The 23522-nt window shown below is 41.4% G+C and overlaps 1 protein-coding gene and 1 long non-coding RNA gene across 6 annotated transcripts in view; one reads left to right on the top strand and one right to left on the bottom strand.

Moving 5' to 3' along the window:
- Positions 1–23522, top strand: part of CFAP97 (cilia and flagella associated protein 97) — a 56147-nt gene that overhangs the window by 13867 nt on the left and 18758 nt on the right. For all 5 annotated transcript variants that reach the window (XM_033215836.1, XM_033215838.1, XM_033215839.1 and 2 more), the window contains exon 2: positions 1676–2736. In XM_033215836.1, coding sequence (XP_033071727.1) covers positions 1692–2736 — 1045 coding nt within the window. In that variant the 5' untranslated portion in view covers positions 1676–1691. The remainder of the gene's footprint in view (positions 1–1675; positions 2737–23522) is intronic.
- On the bottom strand, positions 4585–22519 carry LOC117086206. The gene is made up of 3 exons (XR_004438243.1): positions 22428–22519; positions 13274–13366; positions 4585–4626 (listed from the first exon to the last, which is right to left on the bottom strand). It is a non-coding gene; the product is annotated as an uncharacterized LOC117086206 (long non-coding RNA).

Raw genomic sequence — 23522 nt, 5'->3', positions numbered from 1 at the left:
AATTGTCCAACGTGGACAGTGGAAGCCCCTTTAAACTGATCCTCTGTTTGATTCCCGCCACCCCAGGCATATTTATGAATATTGTGCTTTCTGGCAACAATAAGCTGATCCAGGCTCTTTGCCTCCAGAAATGCAGTCCCCTGCCTGCCAAGGAGTCCTGGGGTTTTTTTAGTGGAGAATAGTATTAGAAGGTCAATTCTGATCTTAAGGCTATCAGTAATAGATAATGTGACACAGCTGCTTTGACCACTGTAATAACAGTTAAACATTTTTTAAAGACTATGACCTTATAATGATGTTTCTAATTTAACTGTATGGAATATTAAAATATTTTAAATCAATGTTTTTATCGTAGTAATATATATAAGTTTACAGGTCAACTAGTAATTTAAGGTCTATAACAAAAACAGTGATCTCTAAGGAAAAAAACACACAAAAATCAAGTGGTCCCTGCCCCATAATAAAGGGAACTACTTTGAACATTTTAATCCAGTTTTTGTAATACTTAACTCCATGTGTCTGAATAATAGGCCTTGATTTTTCCATTTTAGACAGCCATTGGCTGGCTGCTGTGAAACATCTCTTATATCAGACCCCCTTTCACGCAGTGAGACATATATACTCTTCCCCTTTCATTTTCTACATGTGGTTTTGGCCCAGTTTGTGATCACACATTCAGAAGTTTGACATACCTGTGCAGCCTGTATGTGTGACTTAGAACTTTTGTTCCTCTTCAAGAAGGGATGGGGAACCTTGACAAGAATCATCTCCTCGTCTCTGCTGCTTCCTCCCTAACTGCGGTAAAGGAGCAGAAAGGGGACAGACAGCAAGTCCTGAAATATGTTAGGCAGTCCTCACTGCATGGCTTCCACTAGAATCGTGTTTGGACTGGTTTAGCTGGTCCTATGAGATTTTTCTTCTTTTCCTTTCTTTTATTTTTTTGACTTTTATTCTCAAGGGAGGTGACCTGTGAGATTTTTTAAACTCTATCCTTTCTTATTCTAAACTCTAATTGTATTTAATTTGTATTTTTTTTGGGTTTTTGTTTTTGTTTGTTGTTGTTGAGACAGTCTCGCTCTGTCACCAGGCTGGAGTGCAGTGGTGTGATCTCTGCTCACTGCAACTTCCGCCTCCTGGCTTCAAGCAATTCTGCCTCAGCCTCCTGAGTAGCTGGGACTACAGGCACGCACCATCATGCCCAGCTAATTTTTGTATTTTTAGTAGAAACGGAGTTGCACCACATTGGCCAGGATGGTCTCGATCTCTTGGCCTGGTGATCCGCCCGCCTTGGCCTCCCAAAGTGTTGGGATTACAGGCGTGAGCCACCGCACCCAGCCTTTTTCTTTGTTTCATTGTACTTAATTTATAGAAGGCAGATTATCCTTAAGGTTCGCTTAGGTATCCATGTTTGTGACATCCCTGCCTTGATGATCTGTTATTTTCTTGTGAACTTAATTATGGGACTTTTTTATTTTTCAAATAATTGGTAGAACTTGTTACTCATACAACCCCATCATCACTTCACTGAGTTACTTTTTGTTGTTGTTTTTATAATGTTTCTTTTTATATATTAACCACACTTGTCAGTTTGGGAAAATAATTATTGTATACAAGTGGAAAGTATTTGGAAATCACTCTTTAGTCTGATGTTTACTTTTTTTTTTTTTTTTTGCAGATATATTTTTGCCATCATGGATCAGTTTGGAGATATATTAGAAGGTGAAGTCGACCATTCTTTCTTTGACAGTGACTTTGAAGAAGGAAAGAAATGTGAAACTAACTCAGTTTTTGACAAGCAAAATGATGACCCGAAGGAAAGAATAGATAAAGATACAAAAAATGTGAACTCGAACACTGGAATGCAAACAACAGAAAATTATCTTACTGAGAAGGGAAATGAAAGAAACCTGAAACTTCCCCCAGAACACCCTGTTGAGAACGATGTTACACAAGCTGTAAGTTCTTTCTCATTGCCAGCCTCTTCAAGATCAAAAAAATTGTGTGATGTTACAACAGGACTTAAAATACACGTGTCCATTCCAAATAGAATTCCCAAAATTGTAAAAGAAGGTGAAAATGATTACTACACAGATGGAGAGGAAAGCAGTGATGATGGGAAGAAATACCATGCCAAGTCCAAGTCTGCCAAACCATCTACCAACGTTAAAAAAAGCATAAGGAAAAAGTATTGCAAAGTTAGCTCCTCTTCCTCCTCCTCTTTATCTTCCTCATCTTCGAGTTCAAGCACAGATTGTTTAGATGCAGGGTCTGATAGCCATCTATCTGATTCGTCTCCATCATCCAAGAAACATGTATCTGGTGTAACCCTCCTGTCACCAAAACAGAAGTATAAATCAGAAATAAAATCGACAGAAACACAGCCTTCAAGTACTACACCAAAATGTGGCCACTACCCCGAGGAGTCTGAAGATACTGTGACCGACGTAAGTCCCTTATCAACTCCAGACATTAGCCCTCTCCAGTCTTTTGAACTGGGCATAGCAAATGATCAAAAAGTGAAAGTTGAAAAGCAAGAAAATGTGAGCCAAGAAATATATGAAGATGTTGAGGATTTGAAAAATAATTCAAAATATTTGAAATCAGCCAAAAAAGGGAAAGAAAAACATGAGCCTGATCTCTCCTCAAAGTCGTCTTCAGTGTTAGACTCCAGTTTAGACCACAGACATAAACAAAAAGTCTTACATGACACAATGGATCTGAATCATCTTTTGAAAGGTAATTTTCTTTTCCTCTTAAAGTATGTGTATTTATATATGGAGTGTAACTATTAAATGCTATGAATTTGCGTTGATCTAGTAGATTTTTTTATTGTTGGGAATAATTGATATTACTAGTAACTTTACCAAATACTGTATTTTACCGTAAAAATATCTCGAATATCATTTGTATTATTTGGTATAGTGATTTGTATTTGTATAATACATATTTTAGTGCCTTACAAACTCAGAATGCCTAAAGAAAACAGATGGATAAGATAAATGAGAGAAGGGGAGCCAGATGTTTTTCCACTTTCGATAGAGACACGGGCATATTTCACTTTCTTCTGTAAAAAAGGCAGCAGCGCTCAGGTTAACACCTGATGTGGGGTCCTCATATCAGGGACAGTGGCAAGAATGCTAGCAAATGAGAGAACTCAGAGTAAACTAAAGAGGACTCTTCAGACTTTTAAGTTAGAGGCTAAAGAGCATTACTTACAAATAATTACCAAATTGATGAAAAACATTAAGCTGCTTTAAGGTATAAGGTATTTTTGAATTAGAATAGTCTTTTTGCTTTGTTTCTGTATCAAGTTATTATTATTTATATTTAGTTTGAAAATAACAATTTTCCAGTTCAAATAAAAGCAATTTCAAAGTTATCTTTGGACTAGTTAATAGAACTAATAATGCTGGGTAGGTTTTAGGTCAGTTGATAAAGTTTTTAAATTGTAAATAGAATTCCTTTGTTTGAAATGTTAAAGTCTTTAGCTAGATAAATTACATATGGTAGCAATGTAAGGGCATAAATACCTTGTTAGTAGAACATGGTCTAATTGACAAAGTGTATTTAGGAGCAGTTCACACTTGATGTTCCCTCTTTTGTAGGTTTTGTTTTTTGTTTTTGAGACAAGCTCGGCCGGGCGCGGTGGCTCAAGCCTGTAATCCCAGCACTTTGGGAGGCCGAGACGGGCGGATCACGAGGTCAGGAGATCGAGACCATCCTGGCTAACACGGTGAAACCCCGTCTCTACTAAAAATACAAAAACTAGCCGGGCGAGGTGGCGGGCGCCTGTCGTCCCAGCTACTCGGGAGGCTGAGGCAGGAGAATGGCGGAAACCCGGGAGGCGGAGCTTGCAGTGAGCTGAAATCTGGCCACTGCACTCCAGTCCGGGCGACAGAGCGAGACTCCGCCTCAAAAAAAAAAAAAAAAAAAAAAAAGAGACAAGCTCTTTCTCTGTCGTCCAGGCTGGAGTGAAGTCACATGACCACAGCTCACTGCAGCCTTGACCTCCTGGGCTTAAGTAATCCTCCTGCCTCAGCTTCCTGAGTACCTAGGACCACAGTCATGGCTAATATTTTTTATTTTTGTAGAGATGAGGTTTCACTGTGTTGCACAGGCTGCCTCGAACTCCTGGCCTCAAGCAAACCTCCTACCTCAGCCTCCCAAAGGGCTGGGATTACGGGTGCATGCCACTGCATCTGGCACTTTTGTAGGCATTTTTTCCCCCTTTCTCTGATTGTACCTATTGATTGTTTAGAGTCTCTGAAAAATCACACTCTTAGTGTTGGCCATCACCATCTAGTGGTTAAGTCTCCATCCCATAAATCTTTCCTAATAAATGCTTATTCAGCCTCTTAGAACTTTCAGCATTGAAGAGTTTTCTATTCATGCCCTCAATTCCTCTCATAAGAACTAAAGTGATTTTTTACAAAGTAAATTAAAAAAAAAAAAAAATCAGTCCTACTAGTTTCCACTCTTCAGTGACTTACTCTTATATTAAAATAATACCTGGCCAGGAGCGGTGGCTCACACCTGTAATCCCAGCACCTTTGGAGGTGGAGGTGGGCAGATCACTTGAGGTCAGGAGTTTGAGAGCAGCCTGGCCAACATGGCAAAACTCCGTCTCTACAAATAATACAAAAAATTAGCCAAGGGTGGTGGCACACGCCTATATTCTCAGGTACTCAGGAGACTGAGGCATGAGAATTGCTTGAGCCTGGGAGGCGGAGGTTGCGGTGAGCTAAGATTGCACCACTGTACTCCAGCCTGGATGACAGAGCGAGACTCCCATCAAAAAAAAAGAAAAAAAACAAATGTATATACGTGTGTATATATGTATGAAGCCAGGCATGGCAGCACATGCCTATAATCCCAGCTACTTTGAAGGCTGAGGCCAGAGCCAGAGGGTCCCTTGAGTCCCACCTAGGCAACATAGTGAAACCCGTATATTATTATTAAAATAATAATAATATCGGCTGGGCATGGTGCTCATGCCTGTAATCCCAGCATTTTGGGAGGCTGAGGTAGGCAGATCACGAGGTGAAGAAATCAAAACCATCCTGGCCAACCTGGTGAAACCCCGTCTCTACTAAAAGTACAAAAATTAGCCGGGCGTGGTGGCGGGCGCCTATAGTCCCAGCTACTCGGGGCTGAGGCAGGAGAATAGCTTGAACCTGGGAGGCGGAGATTGCAGTGAGCAGAGATTGTGGCCACTGCACTGCACTGAGATCGTGTTGCACTCCAGCCTGGCAACAGAGCGAGACTCCGTCTCAAAAAAATGATAATAGTATCTGAATTCCTTATTATTGCCTAACAGACTCTCATCCCAGGCAATGCATTAATACCACCTAGAGAACTCGTAAAACAAATACTGATGCCCAGGCTCTGCCCACAGGGATTCTGATGCATTTGGTCTAGTATGCTATTAAGATTGATGAGAACCATGGCTCTACGTTGTGTGGGTATCGCTGGCCTTTTGGACCTGATGTCGCATTCCTGTGCTCCAGTCACACTTGTTGTTGCTGCTACTGTTGTGTAAGGACACTCCAGGTTTTTCCCAGTGGTGGGGCACTTGCATTGCCACGGCCCTTTTTCTTTGCACAGGGCTCTGCTTCTACCTGTTTCTCAAGTCTCTCAGTTTATGCGTCACTGCCTCACAGAGCCGTTTTCTAGGCATCTATCTTTGGGAGCTTTTACACACCTCTGTTTCGCAGAAGCCTGTTTCTCTCCATCGGGATAGTTACCAGACCCTGAAATTAGTGTAGTTTGTTTGCTCGTGTGTCCCATTGGAGTGAATGAAGGCAGGATCTTATTTCTTGTAGGAATTCCCAAATATAGGCACATAATAGTATTTGTAGCCTGAAGGGACTGTCAGGAAGCTGCTTCTGTCGCACAGCTCTGCTGGTTAGAAAATGTATTTCATATGTTTCGGGGAAATTTGATTTTGTAACAGTTGCCCATTCCTGTTAAATTTGCCATCTGAAATACATAGAAAAAGTCTGTGCATCCTTCTACATTATAATCTTTAAGAAATTTGATTAATATTCTCCCCTGGGTAAAATCTCTAATTTTTAATCAAGCCATCTGGAGTAACAATTTTCACTTTTTTCTTCTAATTCTTTTTTTTTTTTTTTTTTTTTTTTTTTTTTTTTTTTTTGAGGCAGAGTCTCGCTCTGTCACCCGGACTGGAGTGCAGTGGCCAGATCTCAGCTCACTGCAAGCTCCGCCGCCCGGGTTTACGCCATTCTCCTGCCTCAGCCTCCCGAGTAGCTGGGACTACAGGCGCCGACCACCTCGCCCGGCTAGTTTTTGTATTTTTAGTAGAGACGGGGTTTCACCGTGTTAGCCAGGATGGTCTCGATCTCCTGACCTCGTGATCCGCTCGTCTCGGCCTCCCAAAGTGCTGGGATTACAGGCTTGAGCCACCGCGCCCGGCCTTTTCTTCTAATTCTTATGGCCGCTTCCCAGTCTGTGTGTCCATTAATTAAGCTAGAGCATACGATTCGCTAGGTGGATGATTCATTGGGTTGATAGACAGCAGGCTGCAGCCGTCTCCTGCTCTTCTGGATTTCTGGCACCAACCTCAAGTGTGCTAACACAACTTTTAAACATTTGATCTGATCGTAGGACCCTTTTACATTCATAAAAGTTATTGAGGATTCTGAAGAGCTTTTGTTTATATAGGCTATAGCTTATATCCATAAATATTTACCATATTAGAAATTAAACATTTTAAAAATATTTATTTGTTTAATAGTAGTAATAAACTCATTATATAGTTACCATATAATATAAGTAACATATGTCATGAAAAAGCTGTATATCCAAAAAATCAGTGATTTTTGCTAACCACTAGTGTCTGGTTTAATAGAACATAGCTGGATTCTCAAATCAGCTTCTGCTTATAATCTATTATAATCTATATATCGTTGCCTGAAGGATATACAGAAAATCTGGCATATACAAAATGTGGTTCAAAAATGAAGGAGTATTTTAATAACCTTTTCCGTTAATTGTGGATTTTTTTTTATACCACAAGTCGTATTTTCTGCTTCTTTTCCTTTTTTTTTTTTTGAGACAGTCTCACTCTGTCACCCAGGCTGCAGTGCAGTGGTGCGAGCTCGGCTCACTGCAACCTCTGCCTCCCAGGTTGAAGCGATTCTCCCGCCTCAGCCTCCCGAGTAGCTGGGATTACAGCTGCCCTCCACCACACCCGGCTAATTTTTGTATTTTTAGTAGAGATGAGGTTTCACCATGTTGGTCAGGCTGGTCTGGAACTCCTGACCTCAGGTGATCTGCCTGCCTTGGCCTCTCAAAGTGCTGGGATTACATGTGTAAGCCACCTCGCCCAGCCCACAAGTAGTAGTTTCTTAGATGTTAGTTGCAATGTGAAATCTGAAATTAATCTCAATGAACTTTTAATTGTGAACTTCAGAGTCTGTTACATTAAACAAATTGATATTTCTCTTTTTTAAATTATTATTATACTTTAAGTTCTAGGGTACATGTGCATAATGTGCAGGTTACATATGTATACTTGTGCCATGTTGGTGTGCTGCACCCATTAACTCATCAGCACCCATCAACTCGTCATTTACATCAGGTATAACTCCCAATGCAATCCCTCCCCCCTCCCCATAATAGGCCTCGGTGTGTGATGTTCCCCTTCCCAAGTCCAAGTGATCTCATTGTTCAGTTCCCACCTATGAGTGAGAACATGCAGTCTTTGGTTTTCTGTTCTTGTGATAGTTTGCTGAGAATGATGGTTTCCAGCTGCATCCAAGTCCCTACAAAGGACACAAACTCATCCTTTTTTATGGCTGCATAGTATTCCATGGAGTATATGTGCCACATTTTCTGAATCCAGTCTGTCACTGATGGACATTTGGGTTGATTCCAAGTCTTTGCTATTGTGAATAGTGCTGCAGTGAACATACGTGTGCATGTGTCTTTATAGCAGCATGATTTATAATCCTTTGGGTATATACCCAGTAGTGGGATGGCTGGGTCATATGGTACATCTAGTTCTAGATCCTTGAGGAATCGCCATACTGTTTTCCATAATGGTTGAACTAGTTTACAATCCACCAACAGTGTAAAAGTGTTCCTATTTCTCCACATCCTCTCCACACCTGTTGTTTCCTGACTTTTGAATGATTGCCATTCTAACTGGTGTGAGATGGTATCTCATTGTGGTTTTGATTTGCATTTCTCTGATGGCCAGTGATGACGAGTATTTTTTCATGTGTCTGTTGGCTGTATGCATGTCTTCTTTTGAGAAATGTCTGTTCATATCCTTTGCCCACTTTTTGATGGGGTTGTTTGTTTTTTTCTTTTAAATTTGTTTGAGTTCTTTGTAGGTTCTGGATATTAGCCCTTTGTCAGGTGAGTAGATTGCAAAACTTTTCTCCCATTCTGTAGGTTGCCTGTTCACTCTGATGGTAGTTTCTTTTGCTGTGCAGAAGCTCTTTAGTTTAATCATATCCCATTTGTCAATTCTGGCTTTTGCTGCCATTGCTTTTGGTGTTTTAAACATGAAGTCCTTGCCCATGCCTATGTCCTGAATGGTACTACCTAGGTTTTCTACTAGAGTTTTTATGATATTAGGTCTAACATGTAAGTCTCTAATCCATCTTGAATTAATTTTCGTATAAGGAGTAAGGAAAGGATCCAGTTTCAGCTTTCTACTTATGGCTAGCCAGTTTTCCCAGCACCATTTATTAAATAGGGAATCCTTTCCCCATTTCTTGTTTTTCTCAGGTTTGTCAAAGATCAGATGGCTGTAGATGTGTGGTATTATTTCTGAGGACTCTGTTCTGTTCCATTGGTCTAACATATTGATATTTCTTGATTGAGTTTTAATGTATATTTTACTTATGCATGGTTTTGTAATGTGACATATCGTGTATTTGGAAAATATTGTTTCACTGAGCTTACAAATGTTGGCAGGCCAGGCACAGTGGCTGTGCCTGTCATCCCAGCACTTTGGGAGGCAGAGGTAGGCAGATCACTTGGGCCCAGGAGTTTGAGACCAGCCTGAGCAACATGGTGAAACCCTGTCTCTACAAAAAATACAGAAATTACCTAGGCATGGTGGTGTGTGATTCTGTAGTCCCAGCTACTGGGGGAGGCTGAGATAGGAGGATCACTTGAGCCAGGGAGTTGGAGGTTGCAGTGAACTGAGATCATGCTACTCCATTCCAACCTAGGAGACAGAGCAAGACCCTGTCTCAAAAAAAAAAAAAAAAAGGTTGGCAAATTTCAGAATATATTATATAGAAATCATAGTTGTTCATCTCACTACCAGCCTCATCAGAAAGCTCTTGAGAAGCTGTCAAACTCATGGTGGCAGATACAAGTTTACCTAACATACTATTTTTTGCTAAAAAGCTCAAATTTTATTATTGGTAACAAATACTGTCAACTGTTTTCCTCGAAGTGACAGAGTTGTTCTTTAAAATTATATTTGTAATGCAAAAATTGGATAGTGGTTGAAATTAAATCATAAAATTTCATGAGATAATGCAGATTGCTCACTAATATTGTGTAATAACATATATCTTGCTGTATTTAGTTTTTTTCTTGCGCGTCAAACTTCTATTGCTGCATTGCTCTTCCTTCATAATTCTTACTGTGATTTCTGTGTGTTGAACCCATTTCCCGTTCAGAAAAAAAAAAGTGCAGCTCACTGCCAGCACTCATTTCTTGGGGCAAATGGGAAATGTGTTAAAAAGTAGCAGCCTATTGTTTGGCATTAAAAAATATTGTTCTTTTTTTTTTTTTTTTTTTTTTTTTTTGAGACGGAGTCTTGCTCTGTCGCCCAGGCTGGAGTGCAGTGGCCAGATCTCAGCTCACTGCAAGCTCCGCCTCCCAGGTTCACGCCATTCTCCTGCCTCAGCCTCCCGAGTAGCTGGGACTATAGGGGCCCGCCACCTCGCCCGGCTAGTGTTTTTTTTTTTTGTATTTTTTTAGTAGAGACGGGGTTTCACCATGTTAGCCAGGATGGTCTCGATCTCCTGACCTCGTGATCCGCCTGTCTCGGCCTCCCAAAGTGCTGGGATTACAGGCTTGAGCCACGGCGCCCGGCCAAAAAATATTGTTCATATAAGATTAGGTTAAAAAATGGATTGAAGAGAGAAATGGTCTAGAAGATAAATTAAAATGTTTAATATGTCTAGTGGGCTTTATTTTTTAAATATGGGCTTGTTTGACTAAATCATAATTTTTATTTTTAAGGGGACACTTCCATTTTTTAAAATGTTGTAAGTACTATTTGATCCCACAAATTATAAACCCCACTGTACCCTAGGAAAGAGCATAAAAAATGAGCATACAAAAGGAAGGTATGTTTCAGCCAATCAAAAAAGCTTCTTACAGGAAGGAAACACTCGACTCTTAGAATTGTCAAGTTTTAAAAAACCGTCTACTAGAAAATAGTCTGATTTCTGGGCTTTTTGTTCAGGGTCATCAGTGATTATCCAGGATTTTGAATACAAGAAAAGAATTCTGAATGAAACAATGGTTCTCATATAACAGGCCGCCCAAAGATAGAGTAGGCTTTCAGGGTTGACTGAGTGGCTCAAAACGGCATCAGGGACCTACTTTCCAGCACTGTCCCTCCAGCCCTGGTGCTGGCTTCATTCTTAGGCTGCTAGGAGATGTCTGCAGCTGTTTTCAGTGTTCACATTCAGACACAACAGTGTCCAGAGGAAGAGACACTGTCTCTTCTCTGACTCTTGGAATGGAGAAAACTTCTTTTTTTTTTTTTGAGACGGAGTCGTGCTCTGTCGCCCAGGCTGGAGTGCACTGGCCGTATCTCACCTCACTGCAAACTCTGCCTCCCGGGTTCACGCCATTCTCCTGCCTCAGCCTCCCGAGTAGCTGGGACTACAGGCGCCCGCCACTTCGTCCGGCTAGTTTTTTTGTATTTTTTAGTAGAGACGGGGTTTCACTGTGTTAGCCAGGATGGTCTCGATCTCCTGACCTCGTGATCCGCCCATCTCGGCCTCCCAAAGTGCTGGGATTACAAGCTTGAGCCACCGCGCCTGGCCGGAGAAAACTTCTTAAAGAAATGTGGCCCAGTCAGCTTCCACTTCGGTCTCCTTGTCCAGAACTAGTTACACTCCCATTCCCGAACCAGTCGTTAGTAGGGGAAATGGGATTATCCTGGGCCAAGCAGGCTCATCCTGGAAGCCAGGGATCTGTGAAGTAGGAGGAAAATAGATGTACAGTAATTGGGCAGCCAACTTGTCCAACAGAGCTTCTCAGACTTCAGTGTGCATACGGTTAAGCCAGGGATACTGCTAAAATGCAGATTCGGCTTCAGTAAAACTAAGGTAAGAGCTAAATCGGCATTTCTAACCAGCTCCTACTGGTGATACCCGTGCTGCAGATCTAGGGACCTTGGTCTGAATATCAAGACAGTCAGTAAACTATTTGGTTCTATTGAAAATAAAGCATTCTTCACTCTTCCTATCTAACCCATTTCTGAAACTTAATTGGATATAAAGAACCTAAATCTTTTTAACTTTTAAATAAGAAATATAATCCTACCCCAAACTCTGAACAGTTCCCCAATTATAATTAAATTGAAATACTGTTGAAAAACATTGAACACATATGCTGAGCTAAAATGTAGAAGGGAAGCTTTATTCATAGCAGTGCATAGACGAGATTTGCCAGCAGGTGGCGCTCAGGGCTTTTTAAGGCACAGGAACAAACATGGCATTTTGCCAGTTGGTACATCTGTTATTGGAGTCCATAATATAAAAATCCACCAAGGATTCTTTATAATAATAAAGCATTTTAAACACTAATTATGACTGTCAGTCTATTACATAAGGTATTGCCATCATTTTTCAAAATTATTCATGCTCGATTTACACAGCGAAGCATTTCAGATCCAAAATTCTTTTCCTATGTTTTCTTTATTTTCCACCATATAACTGCAACTGTGGTCACGGTAGGTGGATATGTATGCAGAGCCAGATTTGTGCCTTTTCTGCATTCATCTCTAAATACACTTTATCACTTCTAACTTCTACTAAATAAGCTTTTCTAGGCTGCTTTGGTTTACCTAATTTCTTCCCTGCCTTTTCCACTTCCTGGAACATACATCCACTGAGTGTGGGGTGGATGATGGTGAAGACGACACGTGAGCCTATCAGAACACGGCTGGGGCAGGAATGCAGCGTACTCTCTGCATCCTTTCCGTGTAAACGTTTTCACAGACTTCAGCACAGAGGTTCGCTAAACCAGTTTACCGCTAGTGAGTACTGAGTAGAAAATTTGCAAATTAACAGCCATATTAGGTGAGCGTTCAGACAATGAGGGATACCTGTATAGCCAACCACATCAACATTTATTGGTTTAAAAGAACTTTTTTTTTTTTTTTTTTTGAGGCAGAGTCTTACTCTGTCACCCAGGCTGGAGTGCAGTGGCGCAATCTAGGCTCAATGCAGCCTCCACCTCCCGGGCTCAAGCGATTCTCCTGCCTCAGCCTCCTGAGTTGCTGGGATTACAGGCACGTACCACCACGCCCAGCTAATTTTTATATTTTTAGTAGAGATGGAGTTTCGTCTTATTGGCCAGGCTGGTCGTGAACTCCTGACCTCAGGTGATCCACCCGTCTCAGCCTCCCAAAGTGTTGGGATTACGGGCGTGAGCCAACACGCCCAGCCCTTTGTTGTTTATGAAATAGAAATTTGAACTATAAAATGTTAAACCTATGAAACAAAGATTAATAAAAGAATGTAAAATTAAATCTACCAGTGTTGGGCATGGAATGATAAAACAGTGTCGAACCAAGGTAAAGACAGTTTTGAAAGTGGAATAAAATTTAGGCTTCTGGGTGTTAGCGACATGATCACAAACAAGCCAGCAACTGTTCTGAGCTTCAGACACTCTATTTGTAGGAGGAGATTGTTGATATATGTTGCTAGGGTCCATTCTAACTTCAGAGTTCTTCGGGTTCTGTGAGAAATAGTGGAAGAAGGGAAGATCATTGCAGACTGGCAGTATTAGATACAGGACTTTAAAGTGGATCTTGAAAGATTAGTCGAATTTCTGAATATTCAACCTCTTAGCTCAAGGGTGGCTGAGTTGGGGAATTTTCCACCTCCATGCAAAGCTGCCTTTGCTATGTAAATGTCAAAAAATGGTTGGAATTAGATCCTTGATCTTGAGCTGTAAATCCCTGAATAGGCAGAGAGGGCATTAAACAAATGGAGTAGTAAACAGAAGTTTAGACATCAAGTTATGGCATGAATCTCACCTATTTGGAGAGCATTGAAGAAGTTGACCACACTAGATTCGAAGGTATGTTTCCTATTTTGTATAGGTAAAATTAGGTCTCTTTAAAAAGAATCTGAAACAGCAAAATTTAAAACATTTTAGAAATATGTTGCCTCAAAATCTACTATATAGACTATGAAATAATCACTACAGGATGTATTCTGGGAAGAAAAATAAATATAAGAAATCGGATTAAAGAAGCATTGGTGAGCAAAGAAACTGGTTAAATTTTTTGCTAAAATGATACCAGTGTGTGAGGGATTGAAGTGGCTTGTTTAAGGGGAAGATACAGACCCTGTTATGCTCTGTTAGAAGGGAGATGCCCATACTGAGATTAGCAGTCAGCACGTCCTGCCTGGCAGCACGTTTTATCCTTTCTTCCTGGCAAATTGCAGAAAATCTCAGTACCCCCAACACACTACCAAGTATTGCCAAACATTTAAGAAAAGCAAAAACCAACAGAGAGGCACCAGACTCGTAGCTGAAGAGTGTAATACTTCAGAGTCTTAAAAGAGCAAGCTTGATGATTTTAGGATCTTCGAGGACAAAACTGTTTTCACTAACAAGACTATCCCGGCTGGGCACGGTGGCTCATCCCTGTAATCCCAGTACTTTGGGAGGATGAGGCAGGTGGATCACCTGAGGTCGGGAGTTCAAGACCAGGCTGACCAACATGGAGAAACCCCGTCTCTACTAAAAATACAAAATTAGCTGGGCGTGGTGTCACATGCTTGTAATCCCAGCTACTAGGGAGGCTGAGGCAGGAGAATCGCTTGAACCTGGGAAGTGGAGGTTGCAGTGAGCTGAGATCACGCCATTGCACTCCAGCCTGGGCAAGAAGAGCAAACCTCCGTCTCAAAAAAAAAAAAAAAAGCTATGACTATGCCTTAATTTGCTTTTTATATATTTATTTTTATTTTTATTTTTTTGAGACAGAGTCTCACTCTGTTGTGCAGGCTGGAGTGCAGTAGTGTGATCTCTGCTCACTGCAACCTCCACCTCCCAGGTTCAAGCAATTCTCATGCCTCAGCCTCCCCAGTAAGTGGGACTACAGGCATGTGCCACCACACCTAGCTAATTTTTGTATTTTTGTAGTATTTTTGTCTACAGACAAAAGTCTGCAGAGATGAGGTTTTAAGCCAGGTATTAAAGACTTGCAAAACCATTAAACTCTGCCACTCGCTGGCTTTTTAAAATAAAAATGTTATGTTCACATATAATTGGTTTATTATTTTTAGAGAAATTAATAGCTTTAAAACACTTAATTGCTAGCATGGTAACTATTGGTAAATGTAACCCACATACACATTCTTTGGGGTCCTCAGTCTTTAGGGGGGTGTTAAGGGGTCCTGAGGTCTAGGGGAATGGAATTAGAATAGGTGATCAGACTATTCATAATGCTGCAAACTTTTGGAGAAAATCTTAGAGAAAAAAATTTTTAAACTCAGTCTTCCAAAATAGAAAAGAATGAGAAAAAACAGTAACAAAACTTTGGTTAAAGATTACGGATAAAGAGTGCAAACAATGCAAGTGGGTGGCTGGGTAATTTTAACTTATCAGAAGATACTATCGGAGCACATTAAAGAAACCCAGAAGTAGGGGCGGAGCAAGATGGCCGAATAGGAACAGCTCCAGTCTCCAACTCCCAGCGTGAGCGACACAGAAGACCGGTGATTTCTGCATTTTCAACTGAGGTACTGGGGTCATCTCACTAGGGAGTGCCGGACAATCGGTGCTGGTCAGCTGCTGCATCCCAACCAGCGAGAGCTGAAGCAGGGCGAGGCATCGCCTCACCTGGGAAGTGCAAGGGGGAAGGGAATCCCTTTTCCTAGCCAGGGGAACTGAGACACACAACACCTGGAAAATCGGGTGACTCCCACCCCAATACTGCGCTTTAAGCAAACGGGCACACCGGGAGAATATATCCCACACCTGGCCGGGAGGGTCCCACACCCACAGAGCCTCCCTCATTGCTGGCACAGGAGTCTGCGATCTAACCGCAAGGCAGCAGCGAGGCTGGGGGAGGGGCGCCCGCCATTGCTGAGGCTTAAGTAGGTAAACAAAGCCACTGGGAAGCTCGAACTGGGTGGAGCTCACAGCAGCTCAAGGAAGCCTGCCTGTCTCTGTAGACTCCACCTCTGGGGACAGGGCACAGTTAACAACAACAACAACAAAAGCAGCAGGAACCTCTGCAGATGCAAACGACTCTGTCTGACAGCTTTGAAGAGAGCAGTGGATCTCCCAACACGGAGGTTGAGATCTGAGAAGGGACAGACTGCCTGCTCAAGTGGGTCCCTGACCCCTGAGTAGCCTAACTGGGAGACATCCCCCACTAGGGGCAGTCTGACACTCCACACCTCACAGGGTGGAGTACACCCCTGAGAGGAAGCTTCCAAAGTAAGAATCAGACAGGTACACTCGCTGTTCAGCAATATTCTGTCTTCTGCAGCCTCTGCTGCTGATACCCAGGCAAACAGGGTCTGGAGTGGACCTCAAGCAATCTCCAACAGACCTACAGCTGAGGGTCCTGACTGTTAGAAGGAAAACTGTCAAACAGGAAGAACACCTATACCAAAACCCCATCACTATGTCACCATCATCAAAGACCAGAGGCAGATAAAACCACAAAGATGGGGAAAAAGCAGGGCAGAAAAGCTGGAAATTCAAAAAATAAGAGTGCATCTCCCCCTGCTAAGGAGGGCAGCCCATCACCAGCAATGGATCAAAGCTGGTCAGAGAATGACTTTGATGAGATGAGAGAAGAAGGCTTCAGTCCATCAAACTTCTCAGAGCTAAAGGAGGAATTATGTACCCAGCGCAAAGAAACTAAAAATCTTGAAAAAAGAGTGGAAGAATTGACAGCTAGAATAATTAATGCAGAGAAGGTCATAAACGAAATGACAGAGATGAAAACCATGACACGAGAAATACGTGACAAATGCACAAGCTTCAGTAACTGACTCAATCAACTGGAAGAAAGAGTATCAGTGATTGAGGATCAAATGAATGAAATGAAGTGAGAAGAGAAACCAAAAGAAAAAAGAAGAAAAAGAAATGAACAAAGCCTGCAAGAAGTATGGGATTATGTAAAAAGACCAAATCTACGTCTGATTGGGGTGCCTGAAAGTGAAGGGGAAAATGGAACCAAGTTGGAAAACACTCTTCAGGATATCACAGGAGAACTTCCCCAACCTAGTAGGGCAGGCCAACATTCAAATTCAGGAAATACAGAGAATGCCACAAAGATACTCCTCCAGAAGAGCAACTCCAAGACACATAATTGCCAGATTCACCAAAGTTGAAATGAGGGAAAGAATCTTAAGGGCAGCCAGAGAGAAAGGTCGGGTTACCCACAAAGGGAAGCCCATCAGACTAACAGCAGATCTCTTGGCAGAAACTCTACAAGCCAGAAGAGAGTGGGGGCCAATATTCAACATTCTTAAAGAAAAGAATTTTAAACCTAGAATTTCATTTCCAGCCAAACTGAGTTTCATAAGTGAAGGAGAAATAAAATCTACAGATAAGCAAATGCTTAGAGATTTTGTCACTACCAGGCCTGCCTTACAAGAGACCCTGAAGGAAGCCCTAAACATGGAAAGGAACAACCGGTACCAGCCATTGCAAAAACATGCCAAAATGTAAAGACCATCGAGGCTAGGAAGAAACTGCATCAACTAACGAGCAAAATAACCAGTTAATATCATAATGGCAGGATCAAGTTCACACATAACAATATTAACCTTAAATGTTAATGGACTAAATGGTCCAATTAAAAGACACAGACTGGCAAACTGGATAAAGAGTCAAGACCCATCAGTCTGCTGTATTCAGGAGACCCATCTCACATGCAGAGACATACATAGGCTCAAAATAAAGGGATGGAGGAAGATCTACCAAGCAAATGGAGAACAAAAAAAAGCAGGGGTTGCAATTCTAGTCTCTGATAAAACAGACTTTAACCCATCAAAGATCAAAAGAGACAAAGAAGGCCATTACATAATGGTAAAGGGATCAATTCAACAGGAAGAGCTAACTATCCTAAATATATATGCACCCAATACAGGAGCACCCACATTCATAAAGCAAGTCCTTAGAGACTTACAAAGAGACTTAGACTCCCATACAATAATAATGGGAGACTTCAACACTCCACTGTCAACATTAGACAGATCAATGAGACAGAAAGTTAACAAGGATATCTAGGAATTGAACTCATCTCTGCACCAAGCGGACCTAATAGACATCTATAGAACTCTCCACCCCAAATCAACAGAATATACATTCTTCTCAGCACCACATCACACTTATTCCAAAATTGACCACATAATTGGAAGTAAAGCACTCCTCAGCAAATGTAAAAGAACAGAAATTATAACAAACTGTCTCTCAGACCACAGTGCAATCAAACTAGAACTCAGGACTAAGAAACTCAATCCAAACCGCTCAACTACATGGAAACTGAACAACCTGCTCCTGAATGACTACTGGGTACATAACGAAATGAAGGCAGAAATAAAGATGTTCTTTGAAACCAATGAGTACAAAGATACAACATATCAGAATCTCTGGGACACATTTAAAGCAGTATGTAGAGGGAAATTTATAGCACTAAATGCCCACAAGAGAAAGCAGGAAAGATCTAAAATTGACACTCTAACATCACAATTAAAAGAACTAGAGAGGCAAGAGCAAACACATTCAAAAGCTGGCAGAAGGCAAGAAATAACTAAGATCAGAGCAGAACTGAAGGAGATAGAGACACAAAAAACCCTCCAAAAAATCAACGAATCCAGGAGTTGGTTTTTTGAAAAGATCAACAAAATTGACAGACTGCTAGCAAGACTAATAAGAAAAGAGAGAGGAATCAAATAGACGCAATAAAAAATGATAAAGGGGATATCACCACCGACCCCACAGAAATACAAACTACCATCAGAGAATACTATAAACACCTCTACACAAATCAACTAGAAAATCTAGAAGAAATGGATAATTTCCTGGACACTTAAACACTCTTCCAAGACTAAACCAGGAAGAAGTTGAATCACTGAATAGACCAATAGCAGGCTCTGAAATGGAGGCAATAATTAATAGCCTACCCACCAAAAAAAGTCCAGGACCAGATGGATTCACAGCTGAATTCTACCAGAGGTACAAGGAGGAGCTGGTACCATTCCTTCTGAAACTATTCCAATCAATAGAAAAAGAGGGAATCCTCCCTAACTCATTTTATGAGGCCAACATCATCCTGATACCAAAGCCTGGCAGAGACACAACAAAAAAAAGAGAATTTAGACCAATATCCCTGATGAACATCGATGCAAAAATCCTCAATAAAATACTGGCAAACCGGATTCAGCAGCACATCAAAAAGCTTATCCACCATGATCAAGGGGCTTCATCCCTGGGATGCAAGGCTGGTTCAACATTCGCAAATCAATAAACGTAATCCAGCATATAAACCGAACCAAAGACAAGAACCACATGATTATCTCAATAGATGCAGAAAAGGTTTTTTTTTTTTTTTTTTTTGAGACGGAGTCTCGCTCTGCCGCCCAGGCTGGAGTGCAGTGGCCGGATCTCAGCTCACTGCAAGCTCCGCCTCCCGGGTTTATGCCATTCTCCTGCCTCAGCCTCCGGAGTAGCTGGGACTACAGGCGCCCGCCACCTCACCCAGCTAGTTTTTTGTATTTTTAGTAGAGACGGGGTTTCACCGTGTTACCCAGGATGGTCTCGATCTCCTGACCTCGTGATCTACCCGTCTCGGCCTCCCAAAGTGCTGGGATTACAGGCTTGAGCCACCGCGCCCGGCCAGAAAAGGCTTTTGACAAAATTCAACAGCCCTTCATGCTAAAAACGCTCAATAAATTCGGTATTGATGGAACGTACCTCAAAATAATAAGAGCTATTTATGACAAACCCACAGCTAATATCATATTGAATGGGCAAAAACTGGAAAAATTCCCTTTGAAAACTGGCACGAGACAGGGATGCCCTCTCTCACCACTCCTATTCAACATAGTGTTGGAAGTTCTGGCTAGCGCAATCAGGCAAGAGAAAGAAATCAAGGGTATTCAGTTAGGAAAAGAAGAAGTCAAATTGTCCCTGTTTGCAGATGACATGATTGTATATTGAGAAAACCCCATTGTCTCAGCCCAAAATCTCCTTAAGCTGATAAGCAACTTCAGCAAAGTCTCAGGATACAAAATTAATGTGCAAAAATCACAAGCATTCTTATACACCAGTAAGAGACAAGCAGAGAGCCAAATCAGGAATGAACTTCCATTCACAATTGCTTCAAAGAGAATAAAATACCTAGGAATCCAACTTACAAGGGATGTGAAGGACCTCTTCAAGGAGAACTACAAACCACTGCTCAGTGAAATCAAAGAGGACACCAACAAATGGAAGAACATACCATGCTCATGGATAGGAAGAATCAATATCGTGAAAATGGCCATACTGCCCAAGGTGATTTATAGATTCAGTGCCATCCCCATCAAGCTACCAATGAGTTTCTTCACAGAATTGGATAAAACGGCTTTAAAGTTCATATGGAACCAAACAAGAGCCCGCATTGCCAAGACAATCCTAAGTCAAAAGGACAAAGCTGGAGGCGTCACGCTACCTGACTTCAAACTATACTACAAGGCTACAGTAACCAAAACAGCATGGTACTGGTACCAAAACAGAGATATAGACCAATGGAACAGAACAGAGTCCTCAGAAATAATACCACACATCTACAGCCATCTGATCTTTGACAAACCTGAGAGAAACAAGAAATGGGGAAAGGATTCCCTATTTAATAAATGGTGCTGGAAAATTGGCTAGCCATAAGTAGAAAGCTGAAACTGGATCCTTTCCTTACTCCTTATACGAAGATTAATTCAAGAGGGATTAGAGACTTAAATGTTAGACCCAATACCATAAAAACCCTAGAAGAAAATCTAGATAATACCATTCAGGACATAGGCATGGGCAAGGACTTCATGTCTAAAACACCAAAAGCAATGGCAGCAAAAGCAAAAATTGAGAAACGGGATCTAATTAAACTAAAGAGCTTCTGCACAGCAAAAGAAACTACCATCAGAGTGAACAGGCAACCTACAGAATGGGAGAAAATTTTTGCAATCTACTCACCTGACAAAGGGCTAATATCCAGAATCTACAAAGAACTCAAACAAATACACAAGAAAAAAACAACCCCATCAAAAAGTGGGCAAAGGATATGAACAGACATTTCTCAAAAGAAGACATTCATACAGCCAACAGACACATGAAAAAATGCTCATCATCACTCGCCATCAGAGAAATGCAAATCAAAACCACAATGAGATACCATCTCACACCAGTTAGAATGGCAATCATTCAAAAGTCAGGAAACAACAGGTGTTGGAGAGGATGTGGAGAAATAGGAACACTTTTACACTGTTGGTGGAATTGTAAACTAGTTCAACCATTATGGAAAACAGTATGGCGATTCCTCAAGGATCTAGAACTAGATGTACCATATGACCCAGCCATCCCACTACTGGGTATATACCCAAAGGATTATAAATCATGCTGCTATAAAGACACATGCACATGTATGTTTATTGTGGCACTATTCACAATAGCAAAGACTTGGAATCAACCCACATGTCCATCTTGTGGCACTATTCACAATAGCAAAGACTTGGAATCAACCCAAATGTCCATCAGTGACAGACTGGATTAAGAAAATGTGGCACATATACACCATGGAATACTCTGCAGCCATAAAAAAGGATGAGTTTGCGTCCTTTGTAGGGACATGGATGCAGCTGGAAACCATCATTCTTAGCAAACTATCACAAGAACAGAAAACCAAACACCGCATGTTCTCACTCATAGGTGGGAACTGAACAATGAGATCACTTGGACTCGGGAAGGGGAACATCACACATCGGGCCTATCATGGGGAGGGGGGAGGCAGGAGGGATTGCATTGGGAGTTATACCTGATGTAAATGATGAGTTGATGGGTGCTGACGAGGTGATGGGTGCAGCACACCAACATGGCACAAGTATACATATGTAACAAACCTGCACATTATGCACCTGTACCCTAGAACTTAAAGTATAATAAAAAAAATTTAAAACAAATTAAAATTATAAAAGGTGAAAAAACAAACAAAAAACCCCCAGAAGTATTAGCCTTAAAAATGAAGGAAATTCTGACAGAATGCTACATGGGTGAACCTTGAGGATATGACGCCGAGTGAAATAAGGGCAGTCTCAAAAAGCCGAGTGCTGTATGATGATCTCAGATGCTCGGAGTGGTTGTAATGACAGAGACAGAATGGCGGCTCCCAGAGGCTGAGGGAAGGGAGCAATGGGGAGTCAGTGTTGAATGGATACAGAATTTGTTTTACACAATGGAAGGAGTTTTGGAAATGGTTGGTGGTGATGGTTACACAAGATGAATATATTCAGTACCACTGAACTGTATACTTACAAATGGTTAACGTGGTAAATTTTGTGTCCCATGTATTTTGCCACAATAAAAAAATAAAACACTAGCCCTGTCTGATAGGGTTTCTGTTATGCTTAATATGAGTGCTCCATATATGCCAACAGAATTGGGAGAAAAGTAAACAAAATTCAGCCTAAAAAGATATTTAAAATAGTATAGGCAGAATGAAAATGAGGGCTAGAAAAATATATGCCAGGCATATCTCCTTGAACAAGGAGAAAGTAAAACTTACCAATCTATTAATACACAAAATAGAACTCAAGATGTGCAAATCACTAAAAGAGATAGAGAAGGGTGTTTTACATGAGTAAATGGATCAAATACACCGAAAAGATAAAAGTCATTGGTTTGAAATGTGTGAAAAAGGCAAAACAGAGCTGGAAAATAACATTTGGGAAGCCACATCACCATGGAAGCATTGATAATCAATTTAACCAGTAACAACAAAAACTTGCATCTGCTCGAGGGATGCTCTTGGCCACAGGTATTTTGTCACACAATGAGTTTTTAAAAGTGATGAACTAATCAGTTACTACTGCTACGTGACATATTACCCCAACACTTAGGGACTAGAGAGACCCAAAGGTAGAGGTGATTCAGTGACCGGGACTACAGTCAGCCGAGTGCTGTGTACTCACATCAGGTGCCTGGGCTTGGTACAACGTGAAGACCAGAACCCAAGGGCCCACATGGGCTTCTGCATGTGGCCTGGCTTCCTCATGTGTCAGCCTTAGGGGAGTTGGACTTCTTTCATGGTGGCTCAGGATTCTAAGCACGTGTGTTCCAGGAAACAAGGCAGAGGCCTCACTGCCTTTTATGACCTGGCCTCCAAAGTCACATAGCATCATTTCTTTCATGCTCTATTGGTTGAAATAGTCATAAACCCTCCCAGATTTAATGCAAAAGAGCATAAACCCCTACTTCTTAATGGGAGGAGTGTCAAATACTGTAAATTATAATAATCTTTAATTTAAATATTTTATATTTTAAAATCTCTTCAGTCCAACTTCTGGCCACAGATTTATTAACATTCTTCCCATATGCAAAAATGCATTCGCCCTTTCCACAGATGCCCCTACCTGGAGATCCGGGATGTAAATCAGGTCCAGCTGCGGCTGAGATTCCTCAGGTGTGGTCGCTTAGCTACAGCTCTTTGAGTACTTTGAGAATCTCCTGGGAAAGGCTAGGGATGAGGCGCAGTTTAACTTTTAAACCCCGTAAGTCTTGGCTCTTTTATATTCTTTCTAAATTTTGCTTGAAAACTGGCCAGTTCTTTTTATTATTTTTTTAGTTCACCTCTCTTTGTCCATTCTTATTGTGGGTAAAGTAGACCACTGGTACCTTCAGCATTCTGCTTGGAGCTCTGCTCGGCCAGATCTGCCAGTGCAGTTGTTAGCTTTTCCGTTTCCCTTAACAACACAAGCACAGTGTTGCTAAACATTTTGCCATTTCATCGTCTGAGACTTCATCAACAGCCTTCTCTAGGCCCTTGCAGCTCTGCTGGCCACCAGGTCCCAAAGCAGGTCCCAAAGCTGGTACTAAGTTTGTTCCAGGAGCACCTCATTTCCTGTGCCATGGTTGGGCACTTCGATCCTGGTCTTTGAGTCTTTGCAGGTTGCTGCTTCACACAACTAAGTTTTGTGGTGATGTGTTAGCAGAGCAGCAGTAACTACTATAAAATAGAGAACATTTCCATCATCCTAGAAAATGTGCTTCATGCCCCACTTTGATCA

The sequence above is a fragment of the Trachypithecus francoisi genome, unplaced genomic scaffold (assembly GCF_009764315.1).
Source record: "Trachypithecus francoisi isolate TF-2019V2 unplaced genomic scaffold, Tfra_2.0 Lachesis_group1, whole genome shotgun sequence".
Lineage (NCBI taxonomy): Eukaryota > Metazoa > Chordata > Mammalia > Primates > Cercopithecidae > Trachypithecus > Trachypithecus francoisi.
Note: the sequence above shows the minus strand (reverse complement) of the source record. Positions and strands in the feature narration are given on the sequence as shown.